Raw genomic sequence first — 25,062 nt, 5'->3', positions numbered from 1 at the left:
GCGTATGCTCATTTTTCCGCAACCCTTCCCTGCCGCTGGAGATGCTGTGTTGTGAAAACATGATGCTGACGGCAGCCAGCTTATGACCATATGGAAAAGGCCAAGAAAATCAGAGACATAAACTCAGTGTCCTGACATCACTGCCGTCAAACTGCCTCTGGAACTGCTTTACTTCAGACATCTTGCATGATGGATGATAAATAAATTATAAGCCACTGTTGTTGAGTGTCTCTTTTTTCAGTTGCAGCCCAAAGCAATCCTAAGTAGCAATTTCCAAATTCAGTCATGGAGTTATGTGAAATGCTTTACAAACATAAAATGATTCAGACCAACCAAATAATGATAGAAAATAGATTTTTGTCTGGAATGATTTGAACACAATCTAAAATGCACCCTTGTTATTAATTTTTTCGGTGTCCAGCTTTCTCCTCACTTCCCTTCCCTGAATTCTTTGTTCCAGAGAAGAGGGACAGTAAGGATGCCTTGATATGATGTGATTAGTGTCACTTCTTTACTGGTGTCATTGACAAGGACATATTTACTATCTGCGTGGACAGGGAGCATGCAGCCTGCAGTGAGACCACCTGCACATCGATAAGTCATTGGCTCTGATTCAAGGGCACATGATAATCAGAGCTGAATGAGTACTTAGAGCTCTTTGAAGAAGGGGCAGAAACGGGATTATGAGCCCAAGTGGTCTGGCAACCTGCGCAATGTCACACGGTCAATAGAAGAGCAGGTCGGAAGCCCAGGCCAACCAATCACAGCCCAGGACTCACACAGTGTAGGATATGAAAGAGCACACGCAGGCTTCAGAGTTAGGACAGACCAGACTTTGATTTCTGTCAGTCACATACTAGCTACACGATCTTTAGCAAGTTATTTAATCTCTCTAAATTTCAACTTCTTCCTTTTAAACCTAGGAATAAAATAAATAAATTTAGGAATAATAATAATATTTATACTACAAGATTATTAGGATTAAAGGAGATATTCTATGTAAAATAAAAATTCCCCATAAATATTAGGCATTGCCATGTGATATAAACCATTCCGTGTGTTTCGGTTAAGGGGCAGCAGAACTCAAGAGCACTTTTGGGACGGAGAAGCACAATTAGCAAAGTCATGGAATCATTCAAATGAACAGGCGACTGCTTATTGTAACAGGTATTTGATTGATACTTTGTTTACACGCCTTTGGAGACAATCTTAAAAAACTGTGCTCGCATGTTATATGTATGTTTATGTTTCACAAGTTTGGTATTTGGCTTCTGTGCCAATTTTTGTTTGAAGTTTTTATTTTATAGGTTGCATCTGCAGTATGACCAGCTTTCCTAGGCACCTGTGGGATATATTAGGTTTTGCAATACTCTTGGGAAAATAAGACACAAAAGCCGGGAACCGGGTGGGATGGATGGGTGGGTGGATGAATGGATGGACGGACAGAGGAACAGGCTGATGACGGAGAGTCCATCGTCTAACTGTGTTATAGGTATTCTTTCCAAAGGAACAAGTCTTAAAGTAATTTTTTTCTCTTCTCCTTTTTAATTAGGTCTCTATATTATAATGATAGGCTATCTGTAGCTTTGTAGTTCCCAAGTAAGCAGAAATCGGCATAAGCTTTTTGTAAACTACTTAAAGCTACAACTGATATCTGGTTAAAGACCAAATGTAAAGATACTGAAGACTATTTCCCCAATAGTCAAAACCTGACCTAAAGAAACATCCAGGAAATACATTATAAGAAACTTTTTCCTAAATCAAGCAAAACCAGTCCTGCGCAGGACGTGAAGACTAAATGAATAATACCTGCATGCCTGAAGTCCAGCTAGGTTTGCTAAATAAAGGAACCAATAACACCTGTACCTTCCGTAAGGAGCGAAAGAGAAAAACAGAAATAACATTTGCTGAATGCTAACCGTGGATCAAACACTGTGCTAGACACTTCTTATATGCGAAATCTTACTTAATTTTTATAAAGATCCTGTGAAGCTAGTAATATTCATCCCAGTTTGCCAATGAGGAAGCAGACTCAGAGAACTTACGTAACTTGCTGAGACCACACAATGAATACGTGGCAGAGCTGATTTGAGCCCAGCTACCCTAACGAGGGTAATAAAGATTAAAATTCTGTACTTTTACTTCTAAAGGTAATATAAGAAGATAACATCCACTAGCACTCCTTCCTCTCCCCTAACAATCTGTGATATAAGTGAAAACATACCTAAGACCCTTCGGTGGCCAGACACCACTTGGCAGGTGTAGGAGTGGTCATTCACTCAGCCTGCTTATTTTTAAGTTGTTGGGTGGCTGTGCAAGAGAGCATGCCCAGTGCCACTCTGTTGATGACAACACCTCTGTTATGGATGAACGAGCAGCTCTTCCTGGAAACCATGGGCATACGCAAGTGTGTTGGAGAAGCCAAGCTTTTGTTTCCTCATCTGGTACAAAGGAATCCTCCCATAGATAAGGTATGGATGGCTGGGAAGCAAAGGGATTTTTTCAATGGTAGTCACTGCAGGAAGTCAAGAGTAAGTTGGTCTCATTCTCAATAAGAGTTATTGTGACTACGGTCCAAAGTCTGGCATTTATTTGCTTTCAGTTTTTGGTGCTAGACAGCTGGAACACCAAGGGCAGTCCTGTGCCAAGCCACAAGAATGAAAGCCCAGGACTTCCCCTTGGGCACCAGCTTCCATTTCAATTTGGGGCAAGAGTAAAATCTGCTGAAGGGTAGGAGTTTGAGAACTTCCTGCTGGTTCAGATTTCAAACCGAGCCTGTGTTTACTTGTCACCCTAGCACCAGAGCTCAGAGCAATCACGGGTGAGTTCAGGAGACCCGGGGACAGAGCACTTTCCTGAGCACTGGACCAGTGACCTCCTGTCTTCTAGTAAGTACTTCTTGGTGTGACTGGTTTTGGTTCTCAAGGCTGTGGTGATCTAGAAGCTTTTTTTTAAATTACTTTTTTTCTTATTTTAAAATATTAATTAAAGGGGGTACAAGTATTTTTGTTACATGAGTATCTTATATAATGCTTAAGTCACCGATTTTGGTGTGTGGGTCACCAAAATAGTGTTCATTGTACAATAGGTAAATTTTTATCCCATACCCTCCTCCTACCTTCCCCCTTTCTTTGTTTCTCATGTCGTTTAATTGCTTTGTGCCTGTGTGTACCCATTGTTTAGCACCCGCTTTTTAGTGAAAACATACGGTGTTTGGTTTTCCATTCCTGAGATACTTCACTTAGGATAATGGTCTCCAGTTCCATCCAAGTTGCTGCAAATGACATTATTTCATTCCTTTTTATGGCTGAGTAATACTCCATGGTATATGTACATCACATTTTCTTTATCGACTCATGAATTGATGGGCACTTAGGTTGATTCTGCATCTTTACAATTGTGAATTGTGCTGAGATAAACATTCAAGTGCAGGTGTATTTCTGATAAAATGACTTCATTCTTTTGGATAGATACCCAGCAGTAGATTGTTGGATTGAATGATAGGTCTACATGTATTTCTTTAAGGAATCTCCATACTGTTTTCCATAGAGGTTGCACTAATTTTCAGTCTTACCAATAGTATATAAGCATTCCTTTCTCTCTGCACTAGCATCTATTGTTTTTTTTTTTTTTTTTTTTTGAGACAGAGTCTCGCTGTGTTGCCCGGGCTAGAGTGAGTGCCGTGGCGTCAGCCTAGCTCACAGCAACCTCAGACTCCTGGGCTTAAGCGATCCTACTGCCTCAGCCTCCTGAGTAGCTGGGACTACAGGCATGTGCCACCATGCCCGGCTAATTTTTTCTATATATATATTTTAGTTGGCCAGATAATTTCTTTCTATTTTTAGTAGAGAAGGGGTCTTGTTCTTGCTGAGGCTGGTCTCAAACTCCTGACCTCGAGCAATCCACCTGCCTCGGCCTCCCAAAGTGCTAGGATTACAGGCGTGAGCCACCGCGCCCGGCCTCTATTGTTTTTTTAACTTTTTAATAGTGGCCATTCTGATAGGAGTAAGGTGGTAACTCATTGTGGTTTTAATTTGTGTCTCTCTGATGATTAGTGATGTTGAGAATTTTTTCATATGTTTATTGGTCATTTGTCTATCTTCTTTGGAAAAACTTCTATTTATGTCTTTTGCCCACTCTTTGATGGGTTGTTTGTTTTTTTCTTGCTGATTGTTTGAATTCTTTATAGATTCTGGGTATTAGTCCTTTGTCAGATATATAGTTTGTGAATATTTTCTCCCATTATGTAGGTTGTCTACTCACTCTATTATTTTCTCTGCTGTGCAGAAGTTTTTTAATTTAATTAAGCACCATTTATTTATTTTTGTTGTTGCTGTATTTGCCTTTGGGGTCTTATAAATCCTTTGCCTAGGCCAGTGTCTAGAAGAGTTTTTCCCACGTTTTCTTCTAGAATGTTTATGGTTTCATGCCTTACATTGTCTTTTATTCCATCTTGAATTAATTTTTGTATATAATGAGAGATAGTGGTCCTTTTTCATTCTTCTGCATGTGGCTATCCAATTTTCCCAGCACCATTTATTGAATAGAACTTCCTGTTTCCACTGTATATTGTCCAGTGTATATATTGCTTTGTCAAAGATCAGTTGGTTGTAGGTAGATGGTTTTATTTATGAGTACTCTATTCTGTTCCATTAGTCTATGTCTCTACTTTTATACCAGTACCATGCTGCTTTGGTTACTATAGCCTTGTAGCATAATTTGAAGCCAGGTGATGTGATGCCTCCAGATTTGTTCTTTTTGCTTAAGATTGCTTTGGCTGTTCAGGCTCTTTTTTGGTTGCATATGAAGCTTAGGATTATTTTTTCTAGATCTGTGAAATATGATGTTGGTATTTTGATGGGGATTACACTGAATCTGTAAATCACTTTTGGCAGTATGGACATTTTAACCATATTGATTCTACCTAGAAGCTTTTTTGCAATTGAACAATTGCAAAATTGAAAACTGAAAATTTTGTAGAAGAACAATATTGCTGTTATGGGCTCTTCTTGATAAGCTTCTTGGACTTGTGAACTAAAATAAAATCTTAAGCTCTCCCCCGGCTGACTGCATGGACCCCCTCCTGGCCAAGGGTATACCCTAAAACTGAGTTACTGGCCATGAGAAGGAAGGTCAGATATGCCTTATCATACCACCCTCCCTTCTTGGAGAAATCCTTTGTAACTCATTAACAGGCCTAAATCTACGTAAGACAAACCTGTCCTCAATTTGCATAACAAATTACTTGAGTCTGGGGTAAATGGGCTGGTGGCTTATCTCTGATTAGCAGACTTCCTTATCTTAAAACATTCTAAGCCTTTAGGCAAAGGTTCATTTCTTTAACCAATTACAAATCAAAGAGTCTTCAAGTCCACCTAGATAACCTGTAAGCCCCTGTTTGAGATGTCCCACCTTTTCCGGACAAACCAATGTAGGCCTTCCATGTGTTGATTTATGACTTTATGTGTAATTCCTGTCTCCCTGAAATGTATAAAACCAAACTGTAACCCAGCCACAGACAGTCCACTTGCTCAAGGCTTCTTGGGCATGGCTCCGGGCCATGGTCCTCAAATTTGGTTCAGAATAAACCACTTTAAATTATTTTACAGAATTTGGCTTCTTTCCCATTTACAGGCTATATTACAGTCAGAGGGAAATAGGACCACTTGGCATATCACACTCATCAAATCCCAAATAATGTTACAATGAACAGGTTAGGCAATGACTGTGGGGAGATTCTCCTTAATAAGATCAAAGAGCTAAACTGGAAAGGTTTTGTTTGTTTGTTTGTTTGTTTGTTTGGGGGGCAATGACAAGAAATGCAAACAGAACTATGAAAAGATTTAATTCTTTCTTAGGTAGGAGGAAGAGCAAAGTGGTTAAGACCAACTCTCAAGTTAGAATTCTGGCTCTGCCTTTTTTTAATCATGTGATCAAAGGCAATTCACTTAATCTTGCTAATAACTATTTCATTGTCTGTAAATGGGTATTGTATCATTTTAAAAATAGCATAAGCTTTATAGTAGTGTTATGAGGATCTGATGAGATTTCATATTGTAAAAGAGGGAATGGTCTGAACAAAACAGCAAAAATATTTTCTGTCCCTTTAAAAAATCCTCTATTCCTTTTTGAGAACTAAAACCTGCATTCCTGCCTGAGGCCAGTGGTTGGGAGGGGCAGGGTAAGTCTTTTGTTATTTGTACAACAGAAGATGGCTCAGCCGGGACCTGGTGGAGAGAGGTCTGGGTGGGGGTCAGGGCATTGTCTTCAGCCCTGGGACGGGATGGGACAATTAGAATCATCAACTGTAGTTGAACAGCAATTACCTGAAGCTGAGAACTCTTTAAAAGCTCAGTATTTCTGTTTATTATTAGGACAGTGGCATTTTTCAGATAGGAATCTCCATCCTTCTCATTTGCTGGCAAAGTAATAAACCTCTCTTTGCTTCGCCTCAAACAACTTGCTCTCATTTTTCTGATGTGGCCTCAAGGACAAGTGCCGAGCTCTCAGTAACAATATATCTATGAGGTCCTTATATGTGTGTGTATGTATATATGAATTAAATACATATAGAGTAGAAGTGCCTGGAATGTATTAGATACTCAGTGAACACCAGACTTTATGAAACAATCACAGAATATCTAAGCTGGAAAGGACCTAATAACTTTCACTTACCAAGCTCTTATTCTATACTGAGTGCTCATCAATAGATTATCTCAAGCGTTGCTCATAGCAATCTGCAGAGCATGGTAATATTCTCACCTCCACTTTACAGATGAGGAAATGGAGGCATAGGGAGGTACTGCAATGTACCCAAGGCCACACCTCTCATAATGGTGAGGAAATTTAACCCCAGACCCCAGAGTTAATACTGTAAGCCACCACACCCCATGCCTTATCTGTCATCTCATTTTATGGTGGGTGGGGAGAAGAGGGAGGAGTGGTCCTGACACATGACTTGGGAGCCCTTCACCAGCACTGCAAGGCCAGAGATGTCCTCCAAAGTGGACTTTGCCATCTGCCATGCACAGAAAACATGACTGTGGTTGGGACTGTCCGTGAACATCCAGGTGGTGCTGGGGGGGGGGGGGCTGTGCCAGGGGACCTAGGTGTGAGTCACTTCAGTCTTCTCTACAGATGGAGTTTTTCATTTGTAAAACGAGCTATCTCAGAATAGGACAATTCTGAGACACAAAAGAAATAACATATGCAAATTCAATTTTTAAACTGTAATAAAGGCTTTAAAAATAATTAAATATTTTATCCAAAATGATTTTGGGGCTTTTGGACAAAGAACAGCCCAAAATAGCTTGCTGTAAACACGTGGCTTTAAAATATGTCACCCACAGCTAATGTCTCAGGCACAGTGCTCTGATCTGATCTTTGAGTGCTGTTACTCACCAGGCTCAGTGCTGCGGGGGAGGGGTGGCAGAGTCCCATAGCATGGGTGGAGAGAAAGGTCATGGGCTGGAAACCGCTTGTCCCCAATTCTTCTTCAGGCAGTAAAATCCTTGAAATTGGAAAGAACCTCATGAATTTGATATAAAATCTCAGGTGTAATGTTTTCTTATACTGTCCATGCTTTGGGGGCAATGGGCAAGGTTTGGAGGAGGTGATATTTCTCTTCCTCGGGCAGAATTTCTCTTCCAAGACACAAAGCCCTTTGGCCTCAATAGCTTGGCATCTTTCCCAGAATGCATCTGAGTGTGCCAGCCACACCAGGTAAGGGCTAAGGGCACCAGTTCTTCAACATACGCTTTAAGATGCCCCAGAAAAGTCATAATTTCCTCAAGTAATCACTACTTGTTATTATACAGCATACCTCAAGAGAGAAAACCTTTCCCTAGGCAGAGTAGGTATGATTTCAAGGTCCAGAAAAGCACCCTACTGGTCTTCAAAGAGCTCCCATATGCTCTGACAAACCTCCAAACGTATACTTTGAGTACCTGAGATCTTGCTCTAATTGTGGGACTTTCATATCTGTTAAAAAAATTCTCTCTCTCTCTATAATATTAAAGAATCACTGTGAGTCATCTATAGCTTAGGAGCAACGAGTGAGTTTATGCTGAAGACCAGGACATGACACCATGTCAGGTGGGTGGTAAAGGGCCTCTGGGGCTTCCCTGGCTCTTCCCTTGTAAGGGCCTTCTATTTCGCAAGGCTTACTAATTTAAGGTGTAAGTTAGTCACCAACACATTCCTGGTTTCAAAGATTTCCCCTGCCTGCAGCCCTTTCCCTGTGGGAGTTCCCTTCTCTCAGACCCTGTGTTGGTCATGGGATCACCAGCAGCTGTCCAGGCGAGCACTTGGCCTCACATTCAGTTTCTCTGTGTCACCCTCAGCCCCCGGGGTTGGGCAGCCATGAGGAGGGCCCACTCAGGTAGCTGAGGCAGCTGAAGAACAGGGGTGGCCTGGTGCTGGCTCCTAAGTTTCCCTCTGGAGTAAGCGAGCTCCTGGCATGGAAAGGGACTTGGGCTTCCTGTCAGCCGGCAGCTGTGTTTGCTCCATGGCATTCTGCCCTCTGCCCTGTTCTTACCTCTCCTCCTTGGTGCTGCTGTCCCCCAGGGCTCTCTTGTCAGAGCCACTTACGAAGCAGGCACAGAGAAAGTCTAAGGAAGACGGCTCCTTCAGTCATCTTTACAACAAACACCTTTGCAGAACCACCCACTGCATAAGCACAGCTGCTTGGATTTGTCCTCGTTACCGTGGCCACCTTCAGCCTCAGGGGTGGGGAGGGAAATACTAAAGAAAGGATGGAAAGGGGGAGACTCATAACCCTTCTCATCAGCATTTGTGAGCACCAGGTGATTCAGTGGCTAACCAATGAAGCATACACACTGTTGTCTGGGGAGTAACTGATGCTTAACCCTTCTTTTTGACAGGTGAGAACAGGCAGCCAGCATGGAACCCAAACCTCAGAAGAGTCCAGGTACCCAACAGGCATAATCTCAGAAGGAGAAATCCTTTTGTTGAAAATGACCAACAATTCCCTTTAAGCTAACCCAGATACCAAAATTGGTCTTAGTGTGAATAATGGGTGGCATTCTTTGACAATGATTCCTGGTTTGAGATTGTAGCACGAATCTCTTCCTGGATTCAGTTAATTACTGTTTAAGAGTTTACCTGTCTAGAAAGTTAGCATTTTCTGATTTTTATGGGCTTAAAATTTTATCTTTTGCTTGAAGATGGTGCTAATAGCAAAAGCTAGGACCCAGCAAGAACTGGGGAATATTTCCTTAATTTTACATGTAGCTCCCACTTAAAGAAACTACCTAAATTGTTAACAGGATTTAAGGTATATTATTCAAATGTTCTTGCTCATTCACATAGCTCATTGTAGGTGAGTGGTTATAAGAGCAGAATTTAGGATAAAGTCACTTATCAGTTAAATTATCCAATTCAACTAAAAAATATTTACATAGCACCTGTTACTAGTAAGTCTCTGTGCTTTAAATTGCAGGAATATGCAGATTAATTAATAAGAGTCATTGTCTGCAAGGAGTCTATAATCTTGTTAGAAAGTTAAGCAAGTAGCTGTATTGGGAAGTTAACATCAGGACATATAATTAAGCTATGACAGGAATCATGAAATAAATACAAAATGCTATGGAGTCTGAAGAAGAAAAAGCAAGTAAGTATTAATAGTTAGGGGAATCCAGAGAGGTTTTATGGAGAAGGCATTAGAGCTAGACCCTATGAGTAGGGATTTAAAGGAGATTGTAACCAGGTGTGGTGGCTCACACCTATAATCCCAGAACTTTGTGAGGCTGAGAAAATTCCCTTCTGTTCCTAGTTTGCCAAGAGTTTTTATCAGGAAAAGTAATCTTGGCCTGAGAATGAGTTGGAATTGAGGTTTTTTTATGATTCCACTTTATCTCTGTTGTTGGCTTATTAGTTATAAGTTTCTGTTTTGTTATTTTAGTGATTGCTTTAAGGTTTAAACACATCTTTAACATATTACAATCTAACTTCAAGTGGTATTATACCAGTTCACATATAATACAAGAGCTTTACAAAAATGTATTTCCATTTTTTCCTCCTGGCCTTTATGGTACCATCAGATTGCATTTTACTTGTACATATGTTATAATCAGCATAATAAATGTCATTATTTTTGTTTAAAAACCAATTGACTTTTAATGTTTTAAACAATAAAAAATTTTCATATATGTCACCTTGTAGTTACCATTTCAGTGTTCTTCATTCCTTTGTATAAATTCAGATTTCCATCTGACATTATTTCCCTTGTGTTTGAAAGATTTCCTTTAACATTTCTTACAATGCAAGCCTCCTAGTGATAAATTCTTTCAGCTTTTATGTGTCTAAAAAGTCTTGAAATTGCCTTCATTTTAAAAATACATTTTGCTGAATATAAAATTTTGAATGATGGTAATTTTTTCACTACTTTAAATATATTGTTCCACTTTTTCTTGTTTGCATTGTCTCTGATGAGAAATCAGTATATTTGTTCCTTGTCCTTGTTCTGTACACATCATGTCTTTCTTTTCCTCTGGCTGCTTTTAAGATTTTTTTCTTTATCATTGGTTTTAGCAATTTGATTATGATGAGCCTTGGTGTACTTTCCTTTGTTTATCCTGTCTTGGGGTTCACTGAGCTGCTTGGATCTCTGGGTTTATAGTTTAAGTGTGTAAAATTTTTAGCATTATTTCTTTGGATACTTTTTCTGTCTCCCTCCCTCACTTCAAGGATTCCTCTTATTTGTGTATTAGGCCACTTGAAACTGTCCACAGTGTACTGGTGCTCTTTTTATGTTTTTGAATTCTTTTTTCACTCTTGTTTATTTTGATAGTCCCTACTGCTATGCCTTCAAGTCCACTAATCTTTTCTCCTGCAATATTTAATATGCCTTTACTCTCATTCCCGTCAGTGCTTTTTTTCTCCCCTGAGACATTGTAGTTTTCATCTCTAAAATTTCACTGAGTCTTTTTTATATCTTCTATGTCACTACCTAACTTTGTGAAAATACAGTGATAATAACTGTTTTAATAACTTTTAAAATGATCTCTGCCGATGCTAACATCTGGGTCAGTTCTAGGCCTGTTTTAATTGGTTGATTAGTCTCCTCATTACAGGTCGTATTTTCCTGCCTCTCTGCATGCCTGGTAATCTTTGATTGCCAGACATTGCAAATTTTACCTTGTCAGGTCCTGGATCTTTCTGCATTCCTATAAATCTTGAACTTTGTTCTGGGATGTAATTAAGTTTCTTGGAAATAACATTGTTTCTGTGTTTGTTTTTGTTTGTTTTTTTAAGGCAAGCATGAAACCAAATTTATTGAGGAAGGACAAGATAAGTTTACAGAGCAAGAACAAGACATAGGTTTATAAAACAAGAGCAAAATACATTCGCCACAGAGGATGAACGGACAAGAGGGCCAACTCGTTCTTTTAAGTCTTGCTTTTGTGATTTGCTAGGTGGATCTGGAGCCGTCCTCAGTAGAGGGCTAATTACCCCTCACTACTGAGGCAAGACCTTCCTGAGTACTCTACCCAATGCTCTGTAAATTATAAGGTTTTTCAGTCTTGTGTGATGAAACAGGCACTAATTATGGCCCTCTAATCTTTTTTAATGGTTCTTTCTCTGGCTTCAGGTAGTTTCAGCACACACATGTGTTGGGTTTTGGTTTTTTTGAGCTTGGTTTTGCTTTCACTTCCAGGCTGTAGGTTTAGTTTGTCCTTAATTTTGGAAAAGGAAGCCTTTACTTAAAAACTTAAAGCTTCTTTATTAAGTGAAAACAGAGTTAGGATTTAGTATTAAATAATACAGCTGTTGGAACTATTAGAATAGTACCTAGTAATTCTGGTGCGACAGCTGTCCTTCCCTTCCCTTCTTCCCAACTTCTGGGGCAACTCCACCTGCCCCCCCCTCACAAAATAGCCTTTTGCTGCCTCATTTTCAATAGCAGGTGGCTTTGCTTGGTTTGTTAAGCCAAAGGGCAATGCGGAATTGTCACGCTCCTGCAGTGGAAATGGACACAAACCTTCGCTCACAGGTAGAGAGCCAACGCCACACTTCAGGAACAGAGAGCCAGACAGCGAGGGCTGAATTAAGGTGTCCTAAACGTCTAAATGAAGTTCTCGCGCTGTGGGAGAATAAGAATCATACACTTGGCCCTTTGTCTTCTTGGGTTATTATAGGTGTTCTTTCCAATAACTGAATAATTCGAAGACCTTTCCAGAGATAAACAGTGTTTTCCAATTAAAGCAATTCTTTTCAGAAATTAATGGAGAACAAACTGGGTCCTGTTCATTCTCTTCTATTAGGCAAACAATTTACATTTTATTATGAAAATGAAGTCTGCAAACAAGATTACTTTATTAAATCACCACCTCCTCAGCTTTTCTTCTCTGTGGTAAGTATTCACTATGATTTAATAAGCCTCCCACCAGCCTCATGAGCATTTTTAAAATGCCTTTGTTTTCCTCTGAGATTTAACTGAGATGTACAACCCTTTTATTTTCAGAACTCATGGAAAAAACGGTTTTTCGTCCTGTCAAAGAATGGGGAAGAGGGCTTTAGTCTTTCCTACTACAAAGACCATCATCAACGAGGTTCCATTGAAATTGATCGGTGTGTATCCAAGCAGGAAAATTTTTGTAACAACAAATACTATAAAGTCAAATACCAACAAGTTGCATGCAAACTGAAACTTAAATCATTGCCCAAAGAAACCAAGGGTTTCAAACTTACTTATTATTTGTGACTGAATAGGAGCTAACATAGTAAACACTTTGAGCAAAAGATAAATATTTTATAGTACATGTTATAGTTGATAAATCTTTAAGAAGCATTCAGTGAAGGTCTTTGATTCATGTACTTTGTGGACAAGATGAAACAGATGAAATTACCATTTTATAAAGGCAAAATGCATTTTAAAAATATTTAGATCAGCTTTTTTGGTCTCTCTTTAAAAAATTATGTACAAAAAAATTGACAAAGATAATAATTTGTGGCACCAGGAATCCAAACAAAATAGGAACTTTTGAATTTTAAATTTCAGGCTAAACAAAGTATTTCCAATTAATGATAGACCATATCCAAAATCCAAACTTATTTTCTAAAATTATTGGATAATCTTCAAGACATGTATCAAGCAGATCTGAAGTTTTATTCAATTTGAATCCCAGTATAAAATATTAGTCCGTTTTCTTTCCATTTTTATATCTACATTGGTTTAATACTCTGTGTCTATATCCAACAGAAATTCCAGTGTAGAAGTCGGCATAAGTAGCCAGGAGAAGTTGCAATCTGTACAGAAGATGTTTAAATGCCACCCTGATGAGGTGATGTCCATCAGAACCACTAACAGAGAATACTTCCTCATTGGCCATGACAGGTGAGAGTAGTAAGACAGCACAGACCATCTCCTGTGTGCAACACAAAAGCAACCCAGAGACCAAAACATTCTAAACCAACAAACAACAAACATGCTCTGAACAGAGACCCATGCCACAACCTCAAACGCCATTTTGTCAGTCTTCATTACTTGTTAAAATTCCCTGAAAAGTCACTGTACTAGTTTCCTGGGGCTGCCATAACAAAGTGCCACAAGCTAACTGGGTGGCTTAGAACAACAGAAATGTATTGTCTCACTATCCTGGAGTGAGGGTAGTGGGAGTCTGAAATCAAGGTGTTGGTAGGGCTACGCTCCCTCTGAAGGTACCAGGAAAGGGTCTGTTCTCTCCTAACTATTGGTAGTTCCCTTGGCTCATGGCCACATAACTCCAGGCTTCACATGGTGTTCTCGGTGTGTGCATGTCTCTGTGTCCCAATCTCCCCTTTTTATGAGGACACCTGTCATATTGAATTAGGACTGTCTTACTCCAGTATGACCTCATCTTGACTAATCACATCTGCAACAACCCTATTTCCAAATGAGGTCACATTCTGAGGTACTGGGGGTTGTAATTGGAATATATGAATGGGGGGGTGGGGGAAATTCAGTGCATAACAGTCACCATCACCCCAGATGCATTCCATGTAAAAGAACCCAACAGATCAACATCTATACAAGCTACACATATTAGGGAGGGACTGTGCTTACCCCTAGCGAAGTCTTCAGTTTTCAAGAGAGGCTCCTGGCACTAGCAGAGGTGCCTAGTGGATTCTTCATTGGTAAGTATCTGCTTGAGTGAGAGACAAAGTTGGTTTTGGGGGGTGGGGGAATGGCAACAAATGCTAAAGCCAAAGTATGAAGAACGATGGTTTCAGATTGACCCAAAGCTTTCTTTTAAATTGTCATGCGAGTCAACAGAAAAGAAGATGTGATTTATACAAAATCATTCAAGCACATTCTTCATAAACACGTGCATTCCTTAAGGGGAGACACACCAGGACAGTTACACAAAAATGGCACTTACATGTCAGGGGGCTGGCTTAAGAACACGAAAGAAATCAGCGTCAAAGCCAAAAGCCCCAAGCCCTGTGATTACTACTGTTATTTCCTACTTTACTTCTCATTTCTCTGAGCTTTCCCCACAAAGGTGGCAAGAGAGATAATTTTAGTGTGTAAATGTGGAGGTGGGCATTTAAACTACTTATGAAAAATCCTTATTTCTCTGATACCGGCTCTCACTGCCTGTTTTAACCTTAATAAAAGAGTCCCTCTCTGGTTCAAAGGAGTGCAGGTGCTATTGCTGTCACACGCTGGCTGAAAGTTTATTCCTATCAACAGGGAGAAGATTAAAGACTGGGTCTCCTTCATGTCATCATTTTGCCAGGATATAAAAGCAGCACATCAGAATACAGAGGTGACTCTATATCACTAATAAAATAACAGGGCTCCTGAACACAACCCTCTTTCAACAGGAAACAATGGTAGCTTTTTTTTTCCTCCTTAGCAACTGGCATTAATACAAGGAACAAATAAGTGAGAACATGTACGTTCTTGTTATTTTTTATGATTCACAATAGGAGAAAAATTATTTTTGCATTTTGCAAGAGAGCTAAAATACAGACACTTCAGATTTTCTTTATTGTGGTGGGGGGAGGAAAAGTTAACTGTAGCATTTTTAAATAGTAGCTAGAACTACAGTACTTTCAATCATTGTTATTTAAGGTACATAACAAGCTTCCTTTCAAATGACTAAGTCTAGGGTGGTTTCTATAAAAATGTTTTTCATCTTGCTTGCATTTTTTAATATAATGTCTCTTTCATGTAAGTGCTAATAGCTTTAAATTTTAAATTTACTTTACAAGGGCCTCTGCTAATTTTTTAAGTTCTTTCTTAGGGCAGACATTTATAGATGGAATTTTGGTCTTGAGGTTTTTTTTTTTTTTTTTGGACATGTTTTCTAGGCTGTTCTATGCTTACAGCAAAAGCAAAAGCCAGGGAGGAGAAAGCAAAGCATGTCTGCAAGTAGACTCAAATGATTAAGCAAAGAGAACAGGGGATGAGGGAGATACAGTTGAGAAGATAGGTTGAGGGAAACTTGGGTCATCTCTGAAGGCCAGGCTGAGCGTCCTCGAGGGTCTGGGAACAGGAGAGAGACAAGGTCAGCTCTAGTTTTAGTGAGATAACACCGGCCATCTGGCAGCACGAGTATTAGACAGCCACGGGGAGAGACTGGAGGCAGGGAGCCTGGTGGAGAGGCTGCTGCTTCATTCCAGATGAGAGATTAGCTGTGCCCTGACTACACCATTCTTTTCTTGTAAGCAGGAGAAACTCTCATTGGATGATAAAAGGGCCTCTTCAGACCCTCTCCTTGGTCCTTCCAGCCCATCAGAGGACTCCAGCTTGCCAAGAAACAGTCTCCCAGACGTGGTAATTGTACTTACCTCTTTCCCTCTGAGAATAGCACACTTTGGAGTCAGCTAATGCTTCAGAATCTCACCAATTAGCAGCTGAATTGGACCATGCCCACCTTCCTCCAAGCCTAACGCACCATAAGAACGATTCTTATCCTGTGTGTAGTTTCCACACCACAGATGAGCCTCACTGCTTGGCCTGGATACCTCTCAATGTATTCATTCATTTCAGATGCTCTTGAGATGCATCTGGGGGTGCAAGGTTAAGATCCCTTGGCTAAACCAAAGCCTGGCTGGCAGCTTTTTCCTTCCTTCTACACACAGCACACAAATCCCTCTGTAAAGAGAGTCCCCAAACACAACTTGATTTTCTGCCGTACTGTCTGTACTGCACAGGCAAAGGCAGAGTTTCTTATCAATTTCCTTCATTTACCCTGATTGGTATTCCTCCTCATTATGATGGTATAGCACTTCATTTTCATTTCCAATGAAATCCACTTGAGGAAGTAAAATATAATATATCTGCCTCTTGAAAGTGACTTGTAATTATACCTTCAGCTTTCTTGGATTTGCAATGTTCCCAACTTTGGATATCAGCAATAAACTGGCTGAGTGGTTTTGTTCTCCTGCATGGATATTATTAGTGTTTCTTCCCTTAGAGACTTAGCCAGTGACTTACCCCTGTCTGTGGGTACCAAGCTCATCTAATGAAGCATAGCCTCTTATTTTATCTAGTTGGTAGCTCTCCAACTATTTTAAAAGCCTTTTGTAAAACATCAAATTCACCAGGCCAAATACCTCATCCTAGTTATTCATTTAATGAGTAGAAACAGTGCATAAAACAGTTAAGAATCTTTTTCAGTAAATGCCTCTTGTTTTTCACTCACGATATCCCCTTCCCCCCAGAGATAACATTATTGGTCATTTTGCTTTTCCATACTATGTATTCAGATCCAGTGATGTTTCAACCAGCTCCAGTTAAGAGTACCATTCGCCTTGTTGGGAGTTGTTGTTATTGTTTAAATTACATGGAGAACCTTTCTTTACCCTCAACTCAGATGATCTGGCTCCATGAGTTTGGAGCTAGAAAAATGGATATAACTTAAATACACCTGGTTGTTGTTTTTTTGTCACCTTCTTTCAAGGATTTCCTAGAGAACATCGAGTCTTTTCAAAAGCCCCTGTTCGAAGGCATTGTTCTTAGAAGAATTAAATTGTACTTATAACAATTTTCCTACTATACAAAGCAGCTACTTTGTGGTAGAGTATTGTGTTATCTACTGGGGAAGGGAGGGCAATAATTAGTTGAACCTAGATCACCTTGAAACCTATAATTCACCCTATCACACGATCAACATGACCCAATTACATTGCTATGGAAACAATAGAAGCATGAGACAAGAACACAAAAGAAAAATATTGAGCAGGAAGAGGAAAGGTGCAGTGCCTGGACTCTGAGTTAATTACCTCCTCAGGTGGCGTTGGATGATAACCAGAAAACCATGGGGGTGAGTACTCCCATGGCAGAGCTTAGGGACTTAGATTGCCCCCCTGGGAGAAAACCACTTGTTCTAGGTTACAGCTCCAGATGGTTGAGAAAAAAGAAAACCTGAATGATGTGCTTATATTTTTATATCATCAGTGGTGACCCAGACTCCAGAGGCAAGTTCAAGTTGTGGGCTTCTGGATATAACCTCGGAAGATCTTCTGGTCTTTTCAACCCAACTAATCTATTATGGCTTTTCCAGAAAGCACGTGATTTAATTCCATCTCTTGCAAAGACAAAAAAAGCATTAATTCCTTTTTTTCTCTCTTTTATTCAGCATGGTATGGAAGAAAGTTCTCCAGGATTCAGGCCAGCTCATCCACCACATGATTTCTTGCCAGGGACCACTGAGGATACAGCAGAAGAGAGTCATTACCTTAGTCCTCGAAGTGTTCTTTTAGAGGTAACCCCTTCTGTCTGCTCATCATGCAGTCCTACAAATATTTCCTGCACCCCCGCCATGCACTATTCACGAGGCACTAGGTGGGGTCCGAGGGAACACAGGTAAATCAGGTGATGTGCTCACAGTGCTGACAGCTGAATAGGAGCTGACTATAACACAAGATGGAAGGGCTCCATGCTGAGGAAAGATGCTTGTAAAACGCCTAGGGGTGCACAAGGGGGAGGGTGGAACTGACTTCCAGATAAAAGGTCAGGGAAGGTTGCTCAGAGGAGATGCATTTGACCTTATTTGATTGGTACAATGTGGATGTGGGGGATTGACTTGGGGAGTCTTTATGCATTCTCTGCAGAAAGAATAATATGAGCAAAGGTCCCTGGGTGATAAGTTGGGTGGTGTGCGTCAGTCTATTGATCCACTGTAAGCCCTTCCTGACCCCCTGCTGAGCGCTGGCACTGGACTATACTAGGCACGGTGCCTACAATGATGAATCTGACGTTGCGCCTGCCCTCAGACATCGCAGTCTCATCAGTCACCGCATGACAGTGTGACAGGGGAGGCATGGTTAAAGGGCTCAGGAAGCAATAGAGAAGGACAGGTTTTCTCTCTCTACCAGAGGCAGGGAAGGCTTCAGAGATGAAATGGCAATTGATAAGTGTACGATGAATAGTTCAGTTAGGCTGCAGCCTAGAGTGCACGAATGGCACAGTGGGAAATAAAACAAAAAAGAGTCAGAACATGATGGGTCTTGAATGCCAAGTTGACTTCATTCTGCAGGTAGCATAGGGGCAGTGATGGCTTCAGAGTTGGGAGGTGGCAAAACCTGAATTAACTTTCACTGATATTAATTTAGCAGCTACATCTGTGGCAGACTACAGAGAGAAGAGAATGGCTGGCCAGGTGCAGTAGCTCATGCCTGCAATCCTAGCACTCTGGGAGGCCAAGGCGGGAGGATTGCTCGAGGTCAGGAGTTCGAGAAGAGAATGGAAGTGAGAGATAGCAAGACAAAAGGGGGCTAGAGGAACTGCATCATTTCCCAAATTGGGGGTTTTCTACAAGATGGTGACATGTGTTTCTACAGAGTAAGCATTCTCAGCCAAATAAGTTCTGAAAACACCAAGTTAAAAGAGGTTAAACAAGCTTCTTAGCAGCAGAATTCTCAGAGCCTTTAGTATGCAGTGGTGCATTATAAATAGGCAAGCCGGATACAATGCACAGCATTTCCCAAGCTCATTTGAGCGCAGAGCCCTTCTTTCACCAAAAATATGTTCAAGCTCGTGTTTCCTGGGATGCGGTCTTTTGTGATAGTCCCAACAACCAGTCAGGTGTGTGTCAAGCACCAGTTAAGCCTGGCAAATTTAGGCACTTTGTGGGATGCAGTCTATTAAAGCAGCTAAGACTAAGCTAAAAGACCACCCCCCCTGAAAAAAAAAAAACAGTACAAAAGTAGGCAATAGAAATCCAGAAAAAGGAGAACTTGGCAATAGCTGAGGCGAGAAGAGGAGGCTGCGGGACGTCAGCCAGGCCCGAACCGATTTCAACAGGCAGGAGGGAAGAGGGGCATTCCAGGTAAAGGAAGCAGGTGCACGTGGGGACGGGAAGAACACTGTTTGTAGGGGACAATCGGGAGACTGCCTTGACTGGAGCCAAGTGTTCCAGTTATAGGTCAACAATGAACTTGCTGGGAGGCCTCAGAGGTTTTGAACAACCATTGCTGCAAGTGACTGTCTTTGTTCTAAAGGAGTTATTGAGAGCCGCCCAAGGGCCATGTCTTCTAGGACCCTTACCCGCCCCCCCCCCCCGCCCCTGTCCCCCACCAAGCAACCTGGGCTGCCTGAGAGGTGTATCATCGACTCAGCCAAGTGCCATGATTTTGTGGTAGAACTGATTGGGGAAAAGCTCTCATGTCATTAAGTGTCTAATGATGAAACAGAAAGGTAAACAGCAATTTAGTCCAATAGAAAGAACATTTGTATCAGGAAGATGGGGGATTCGGGAGAAGAAAATTGACTTTGAGTCTGCCAGAGGCTTTGCTGGTTCTGGTAAGGTTGGTTCATATACCTCAAATGAGAACCACATTCATCCGGTGGTGGATGTGTTAACACCTACTATTTCAGGGCCCAGAGCCATAGTATCAGGAACAAGAAGATACCTGATTGGTAGACTTGATTCTTTACGTCTGTTCCTCTTGTCTATAGTTGGATAATATTATTGCTTCCAACAATCCTGATGAATCCATTGAACCTGGCAGTCCAGACCAGGACTCCAAAAGAATTGAGCGTCTTTACGAGTCAATGAGATCCTGGTAAGTAAAACTGCCATTTAAAAAACTGATTTTAGCTAATCTGCTGTTATGGAATAATTACTGCCAGTTCATTTTAATAGTTGATAAATTGATGCAAAATATCACCACAAACAAGGTTCAACATATTATTCAGTAATAAAACAAGAAAATGTGGCAGTGGCTTCTCCACCCACAGAAAACCATTGGTGACGTCCTCAGGACATTTTCTGTCTCCTGGGGAAGTTATTTTCTATTTTGCATTTGTCTTTCACACTCTCACTTCTGTCCTCCCAACCCTGTAAAGGGTTATTTTGATTCCATATCCATTTTCAGAAGGAAATTTTGTTGGATATGATTCTAACTATGGCTGGGATTCTGATGGTGGTTGGATAGACTTCAAGACCTTGTTAGTTTTCACATGGCTGCTAGCTGCTTAAATCTGACACACGCAGAGGAAAATTGTAAATAGACATGCTAAAAAAGGGTTTGTTTTAACTTCTTATACTTTAGTTTTTCCAAAGAGACATCCCGTGAATCTGCAGAGAGTAGCAAAGAGGAACCCCAGATCCTTCCAGATACCCAGGATGAGGAGCTTCGCCTGCAGGAACGAGACTCAGGAAGTGATTCATGGCCTTCACCTGACAATACGGAAGTGCAGACCACAAGTGACCAAAAGAAATCCACCTCACTAACTGTTGTGCAATTGTCTATATTAATCAAGTAAAGCTCTAATTTCTAAAACTTTATGGGCCCTAAGAGCAAGGCAGACTTCTTCTTCTTCTTCTTCTTCTTCTGTTTGCATACAATTTAAATTTTAAAGCAGTTCCTAAAAATCTCCAAGTCAGCCAAGAATATGACCAACTTCTCCCTGTCGTTGTGGCCAAGGAGAGTGAATAACTCTCTTTTGCTAGGGCAAAGCGGTCCCTGGATTGGGGGTAGCAAGTTCAACTATTTTTAAAAATTCTCCTTTGGCAGTCTTTCATGTCCTGGAACTTTGGATACACACTGACCTAAGTAGCATGTCACCCAGCTTTTTATATTAGCATGATTACAGGCACAAAAGTTGCATGAGGCTTAATGATCCACTAGGAGAGAGGTATTTAGGTTTTAAGTGATACCAAGACCTTTTGATATGATTGTTGTAATTTTAACTCTTCTCTGAGTCTTCTTCTATGGAATCATTTCTGGCAAAGAAATACACAAACTGACCTGATGTTAACAGTTATGTAACCAATTTAGTCCATTTTTGCCTTCCTTCCTATTGCCTGCCACCTACTACCACATCCCAAGAGGGGTAGGGAAGGGCATTAATGAGTACTTTTCAGAAATTTAAATTCATATTTTTCTGCAAATGTTTCATATGTTTCTGCAAATGTTCTTTACCTAGAAAATGTTTAATATCATCTGAGAAATAGGAGGCCAAAAGTCTACTCAGAAAGTACAGTTCAGAGCCAGGGCCAGTCACCTGATAGACTGTTAAAAATGTCTTGTCTCATAGCAACATCCCTGATGAAAGCCAAGTGGAGAAGCTGAATGTGTTCCTTTCTCCTCCTGATATCATAAACTATGTCGCTCTCATAGAAGCCGCAGGACGGATATGGTAGGTTGGCGATTTGACTGTTATTGATTATACATGTAGTTGGAAGAGATGAAGAGAATAATTATATCTGGAAACACTGAATTTGGCAAAACTGACCAGGAGGCTTGGATTATTATATTGCTGTTTTTACAAGAAGGTCTTTGAAGCAGAAATGAGGGTATTGTTGTCTAGGAGAGTCAGCTGGAAGGTGGGGTTGGGGGGAAGTGTATAAGAGGACCCAAAAGTCCAGGAAGCAGCAAATTTCTGACTTCTCAAAGATGAAGAATGAGCAGGCATACATATGGTCCAAGGACATCATTCCCAATCATTGAACAATGAATATTTGAGGAATGAATGAAATTAATGAAGTTAACAAAATTCAAAGGTCTAAAAGAAAAAAGCCATACCTATCAGGGTCTAAGACTTCCAGAGACAAGGTAAAAAACTGCCTGTCAGGGAATCAGACACAAAAGACAGTGTGGCAGAGAATTTTCTTAATAACTGTTTATTTGATTCCATATTCTTTTAAAGACTTTGTAATTTATTCTGAAGGAAGCTTCCATTTTTATAAGAGAAGAAAGCCTTTCAATGTACAGTAAATGCTACACATTGTTTATCTTATAAGTTCTAAGTGTGGAGGAACCACAACCTTCCATTTTTACAAATTTTCCACACTCTAAGGCTCAATAAATACTTAATAAAAAACTGTGGACTCCTCTATGACTGGGCTTGCTCATTAGCTAATTCATTTATTTGTTCATTAGACACTCATTGTATAATCATTATGTACCCACTCCCAGCAAACACTTATTGAGCACCCTCTGTTTATTTGGAGCTATGGGGTTATAAAAATTAAAAAACAAAACAAACAAAAAGGTGGTACCATACTTCCGGGGTCACATAGACTGGTGAAAAAGACAGCCACACAAACAAGTAAATACAAAATGCATTTTTATTTAAAAATATAATAAATAAGGTACTCACACAATGCAACAGAAGTCCAGGGGAAGAGGACGTTAATTACAGCAAAGGAACGGAACGTAGGACTTTGTAAGGGTGGTATGATTTGAGCTGGGCTTTGGAGGAAGGGTTAGGCTCCCATGGCAGTGATGGAGCAAAGAATATTCCAAACAGGAAAAGGAGGTCGTCTCCTTCAGAGGCATTGCAACAAGCTCAGAGCGAGGCCCCACGTGTGCCCTGCCCTCCCAGCGAGCTCCGTCTCACGTGTCGTATTCCCACTGCAGTGTGGCTCAGTGGGAAGGCCCCCCGCGCCTGGGATGCTTATTTTATCATGGAGATCACGTTTTGGCGGTGAATGACCTGAAGCCCCACAGCCTGGAGGAGGTTTCCTTGTTTCTCAGCCGATCCATCCAGAAGGAGGTGAGTACTACTCATCAGCCCTGGCCAGGGCAAGTCAGCGCCGGAAGGAACAAGATCATGGTCTTAGATGGACTCTGAGAAGTACTCTGAATACAAATGGGATTCTTACTTCTTCTGCCACTGAGTATAAGTAACAGAATGTTCTTTTAGGAAGGACTCTTTCAGAATTCTTTCCCATTGAGTGGTGTCTGGAGAGAGCACTGGGCTAGGAGACAAAGCACCTGGGTTCAGGACCTCAGATGCAAAAAGAGCTTATGTGAAATCAGTCTGGCTCAGGGCTTGCAAAGCAACTCCTTCAACCAATTTGTGCTTCAGTTTTCTCCTATGAAAAATCAGGGATAATGACAGCACTGGTTGTTGGAGGATTAAATGAGAGTAACGTGCTTACAACAGTAACTGGCACATATTAGGTGCTCGATATATTAATAGTTACTAGTTACTTTTACTTCTACTATGACTGGCCATGGAATATTGTGCAAGTTCATTTTTTTAAGCTTCAGTTTCCTCATCTCAGAAATCATTATAGCTGTATCTTCCTAGAGTTATCGTAAGAATGAAACATAATATGTGGGTATACACTGAGTCTGTGTACTTATAAAGGATTAGGTGTCCTGGACATCAGTGTAGTCTCCATTTTAATTCCTTCCATGGTCTACTTTTATTTCTAACTAGCCCTGTGACCTTGGAAAAACCCTTCATTCCCTGGGCTTCACTTTATTCTCTCTGAAGTGAGAGGGTTGGTTTTCAAACTACTTCTTGCACCCCGGACGGGAGTGAAAAGAGAGGAGAGGAAAGGAACAGTATGCTGGGGCTTCAACTGGAGAAGTTCACATTTATCCCCCTACTTTTCCACTCCCACCATTCCTGGCTTATTTCTTTATGTTAAAATGGATATCTAATCCTCATTTAAAATTCAAACACTGGGTCCCTGGAAGGAAAAAGAACGTTGGAAGAGGGCAGTGTGGCACCAACGGAGGAACAACCACTGGCCCTGATGATGTTCTCAAGCCCCCAAGCCCATCACATTTACTTTCCTTCCTGTCAGGCTACAGTTGAGAGAAACGGGAGGGTGGGTGGGGAAAGGGTGGGGCCGTGAGGGGAGAGAATGTGAGATGCTAGAAGGCCGGGCAGAAGGGTGTGTGTGTGTGTGTGTGTGTGTGTGCACGCGCGTGTGCGGGGGGAGGACATGCTAGATTGCCTGCGAAACTCATCAAACTTCAATTTCCTCCCAATTTTGCCTGGGGTTGGTCCTGTCTGGTGGTCTCATCTTGATTCACTAGTTTCAAGAAGCTCTTTTAATTCTTGGCGCGAGTGGGCCCACCTGGGCACCATCGATGCCCTCTGGAATCTGCCCTAAAGGCTCAGGCCAGTGGATGCCAGAAAATAAAAACCCACCTTCCACTCAAATACACAAGTCATCCCTGGCTGCTTCTGGCCCAGATATTACAGTTCATCACAGGATTTTCTTCAAAAACAGCTTTGAAGTGTGTGAATGAGGACAGATTGAGAACCAACCACTGTAGGGGATAATCTTTAGTCATGTAATTTTCTTCTTTCTTGTGTTTTAGAAAGTAAAACTCACCATTGGCAGGATCCCAAATTCGGAGAAATTCCATGCTGTAGCTTGTGCATGCCCCTTAAAGTATCAAGGTGTCACACCTTCTCAACTGGATACATCTGGACTGGAGAGGACGCTAAAGAGGAGTCCAGCCATTAAAAAGGTCCCGAGGCAGAGCACTGGAGAGTGACATGCCAGGGACCCACAGCGGCTGAGCCAGGATGGAGCCCTGGGCTTTATCTACCCTGTGATAGGAGACAAGTCGTCACTCTAGGAATTTCTGCATCTGCATCTTTATAGTGGGGATAACTGTCCCCTCTCTGGCTATGGCATCAGGAATGCTGAAAGGGTCCTGTGGGATAATGACTATGGAACGCAGTGAAAATGGAAAGCCTTGTTATCTGAGACTTTGTCCCAAACAGCACAGACGCAGCTTGGGTCAGTCCCTCACGTAATACATGTTGTGTGTTCCATGAGGTCGTGGTCCACACAATCCCTTCTTTGTTAGGAAACGTACAGTTGGAAATACTCATTCCCAGAAGGCAAG

The 25,062-nt window shown here is 41.1% G+C and overlaps 1 protein-coding gene and 1 long non-coding RNA gene across 9 annotated transcripts in view; one reads left to right on the top strand and one right to left on the bottom strand.

Moving 5' to 3' along the window:
• Nucleotides 1-2,371: 2,371 nt before the first annotated feature.
• On the top strand, nucleotides 2,372-24,858 carry PLEKHS1 (pleckstrin homology domain containing S1). Of its 5 annotated transcripts, XM_045568157.1 has the most exons (14): nucleotides 2,641-2,888; nucleotides 8,019-8,094; nucleotides 8,883-8,929; nucleotides 12,285-12,373; nucleotides 12,485-12,591; nucleotides 13,223-13,357; nucleotides 14,696-14,771; nucleotides 15,677-15,784; nucleotides 17,592-17,717; nucleotides 19,913-20,019; nucleotides 20,509-20,718; nucleotides 21,497-21,598; nucleotides 22,822-22,957; nucleotides 24,526-24,858. In XM_045568157.1, exons 3-14 carry the CDS (start codon nucleotides 8,902-8,904, stop codon nucleotides 24,703-24,705), a joined length of 1,404 nt encoding a protein of 467 aa, XP_045424113.1. In that variant the 5' UTR covers nucleotides 2,641-2,888; nucleotides 8,019-8,094; nucleotides 8,883-8,901; the 3' UTR covers nucleotides 24,706-24,858. The 5 variants fall into 5 exon arrangements, with proteins under 5 accessions (XP_045424111.1, XP_045424110.1, XP_045424113.1 ...); XM_045568155.1 differs by lacking the exons at nucleotides 8,019-8,094; nucleotides 8,883-8,929 and adding an exon at nucleotides 2,372-2,471 and having other exon boundaries at nucleotides 2,798-2,888; nucleotides 15,680-15,784; XM_045568154.1 differs by lacking the exons at nucleotides 8,019-8,094; nucleotides 8,883-8,929 and adding an exon at nucleotides 2,372-2,471 and having other exon boundaries at nucleotides 2,798-2,888.
• Nucleotides 22,512-25,062, bottom strand: part of LOC123649878 — a 38,040-nt gene continuing 35,489 nt past the window's right edge. For all 4 annotated transcript variants that reach the window (XR_006739172.1, XR_006739171.1, XR_006739170.1 and 1 more), the window contains 2 exons: nucleotides 24,540-24,760; nucleotides 22,512-23,077 (listed from right to left, as the gene is read on the bottom strand). This is a non-coding gene — a long non-coding RNA (uncharacterized LOC123649878). The remainder of the gene's footprint in view (nucleotides 23,078-24,539; nucleotides 24,761-25,062) is intronic.

This window comes from Lemur catta, chromosome 14 (genome assembly GCF_020740605.2).
Source record: "Lemur catta isolate mLemCat1 chromosome 14, mLemCat1.pri, whole genome shotgun sequence".
In the NCBI taxonomy this organism is placed as follows: Eukaryota; Metazoa; Chordata; class Mammalia; order Primates; family Lemuridae; genus Lemur; species Lemur catta.
This window is presented reverse-complemented; position numbering and strand designations above follow the sequence as displayed.

Coding starts and splice junctions, on each gene's coding strand:
- PLEKHS1 (XM_045568154.1), top strand. CDS start 2,394: ATGGGCATACGCAAGTGTGTTGGAGAAGCCAAGCTTTTGTTTCCTCAT. Junction 12,592..13,222: donor GGTTCCATTGAAATTGATCG/GTGTGTATCCAA, acceptor TATATCCAACAG/AAATTCCAGTGTAGAAGTCG. Junction 20,020..20,508: donor TACGAGTCAATGAGATCCTG/GTAAGTAAAACT, acceptor CTTATACTTTAG/TTTTTCCAAAGAGACATCCC.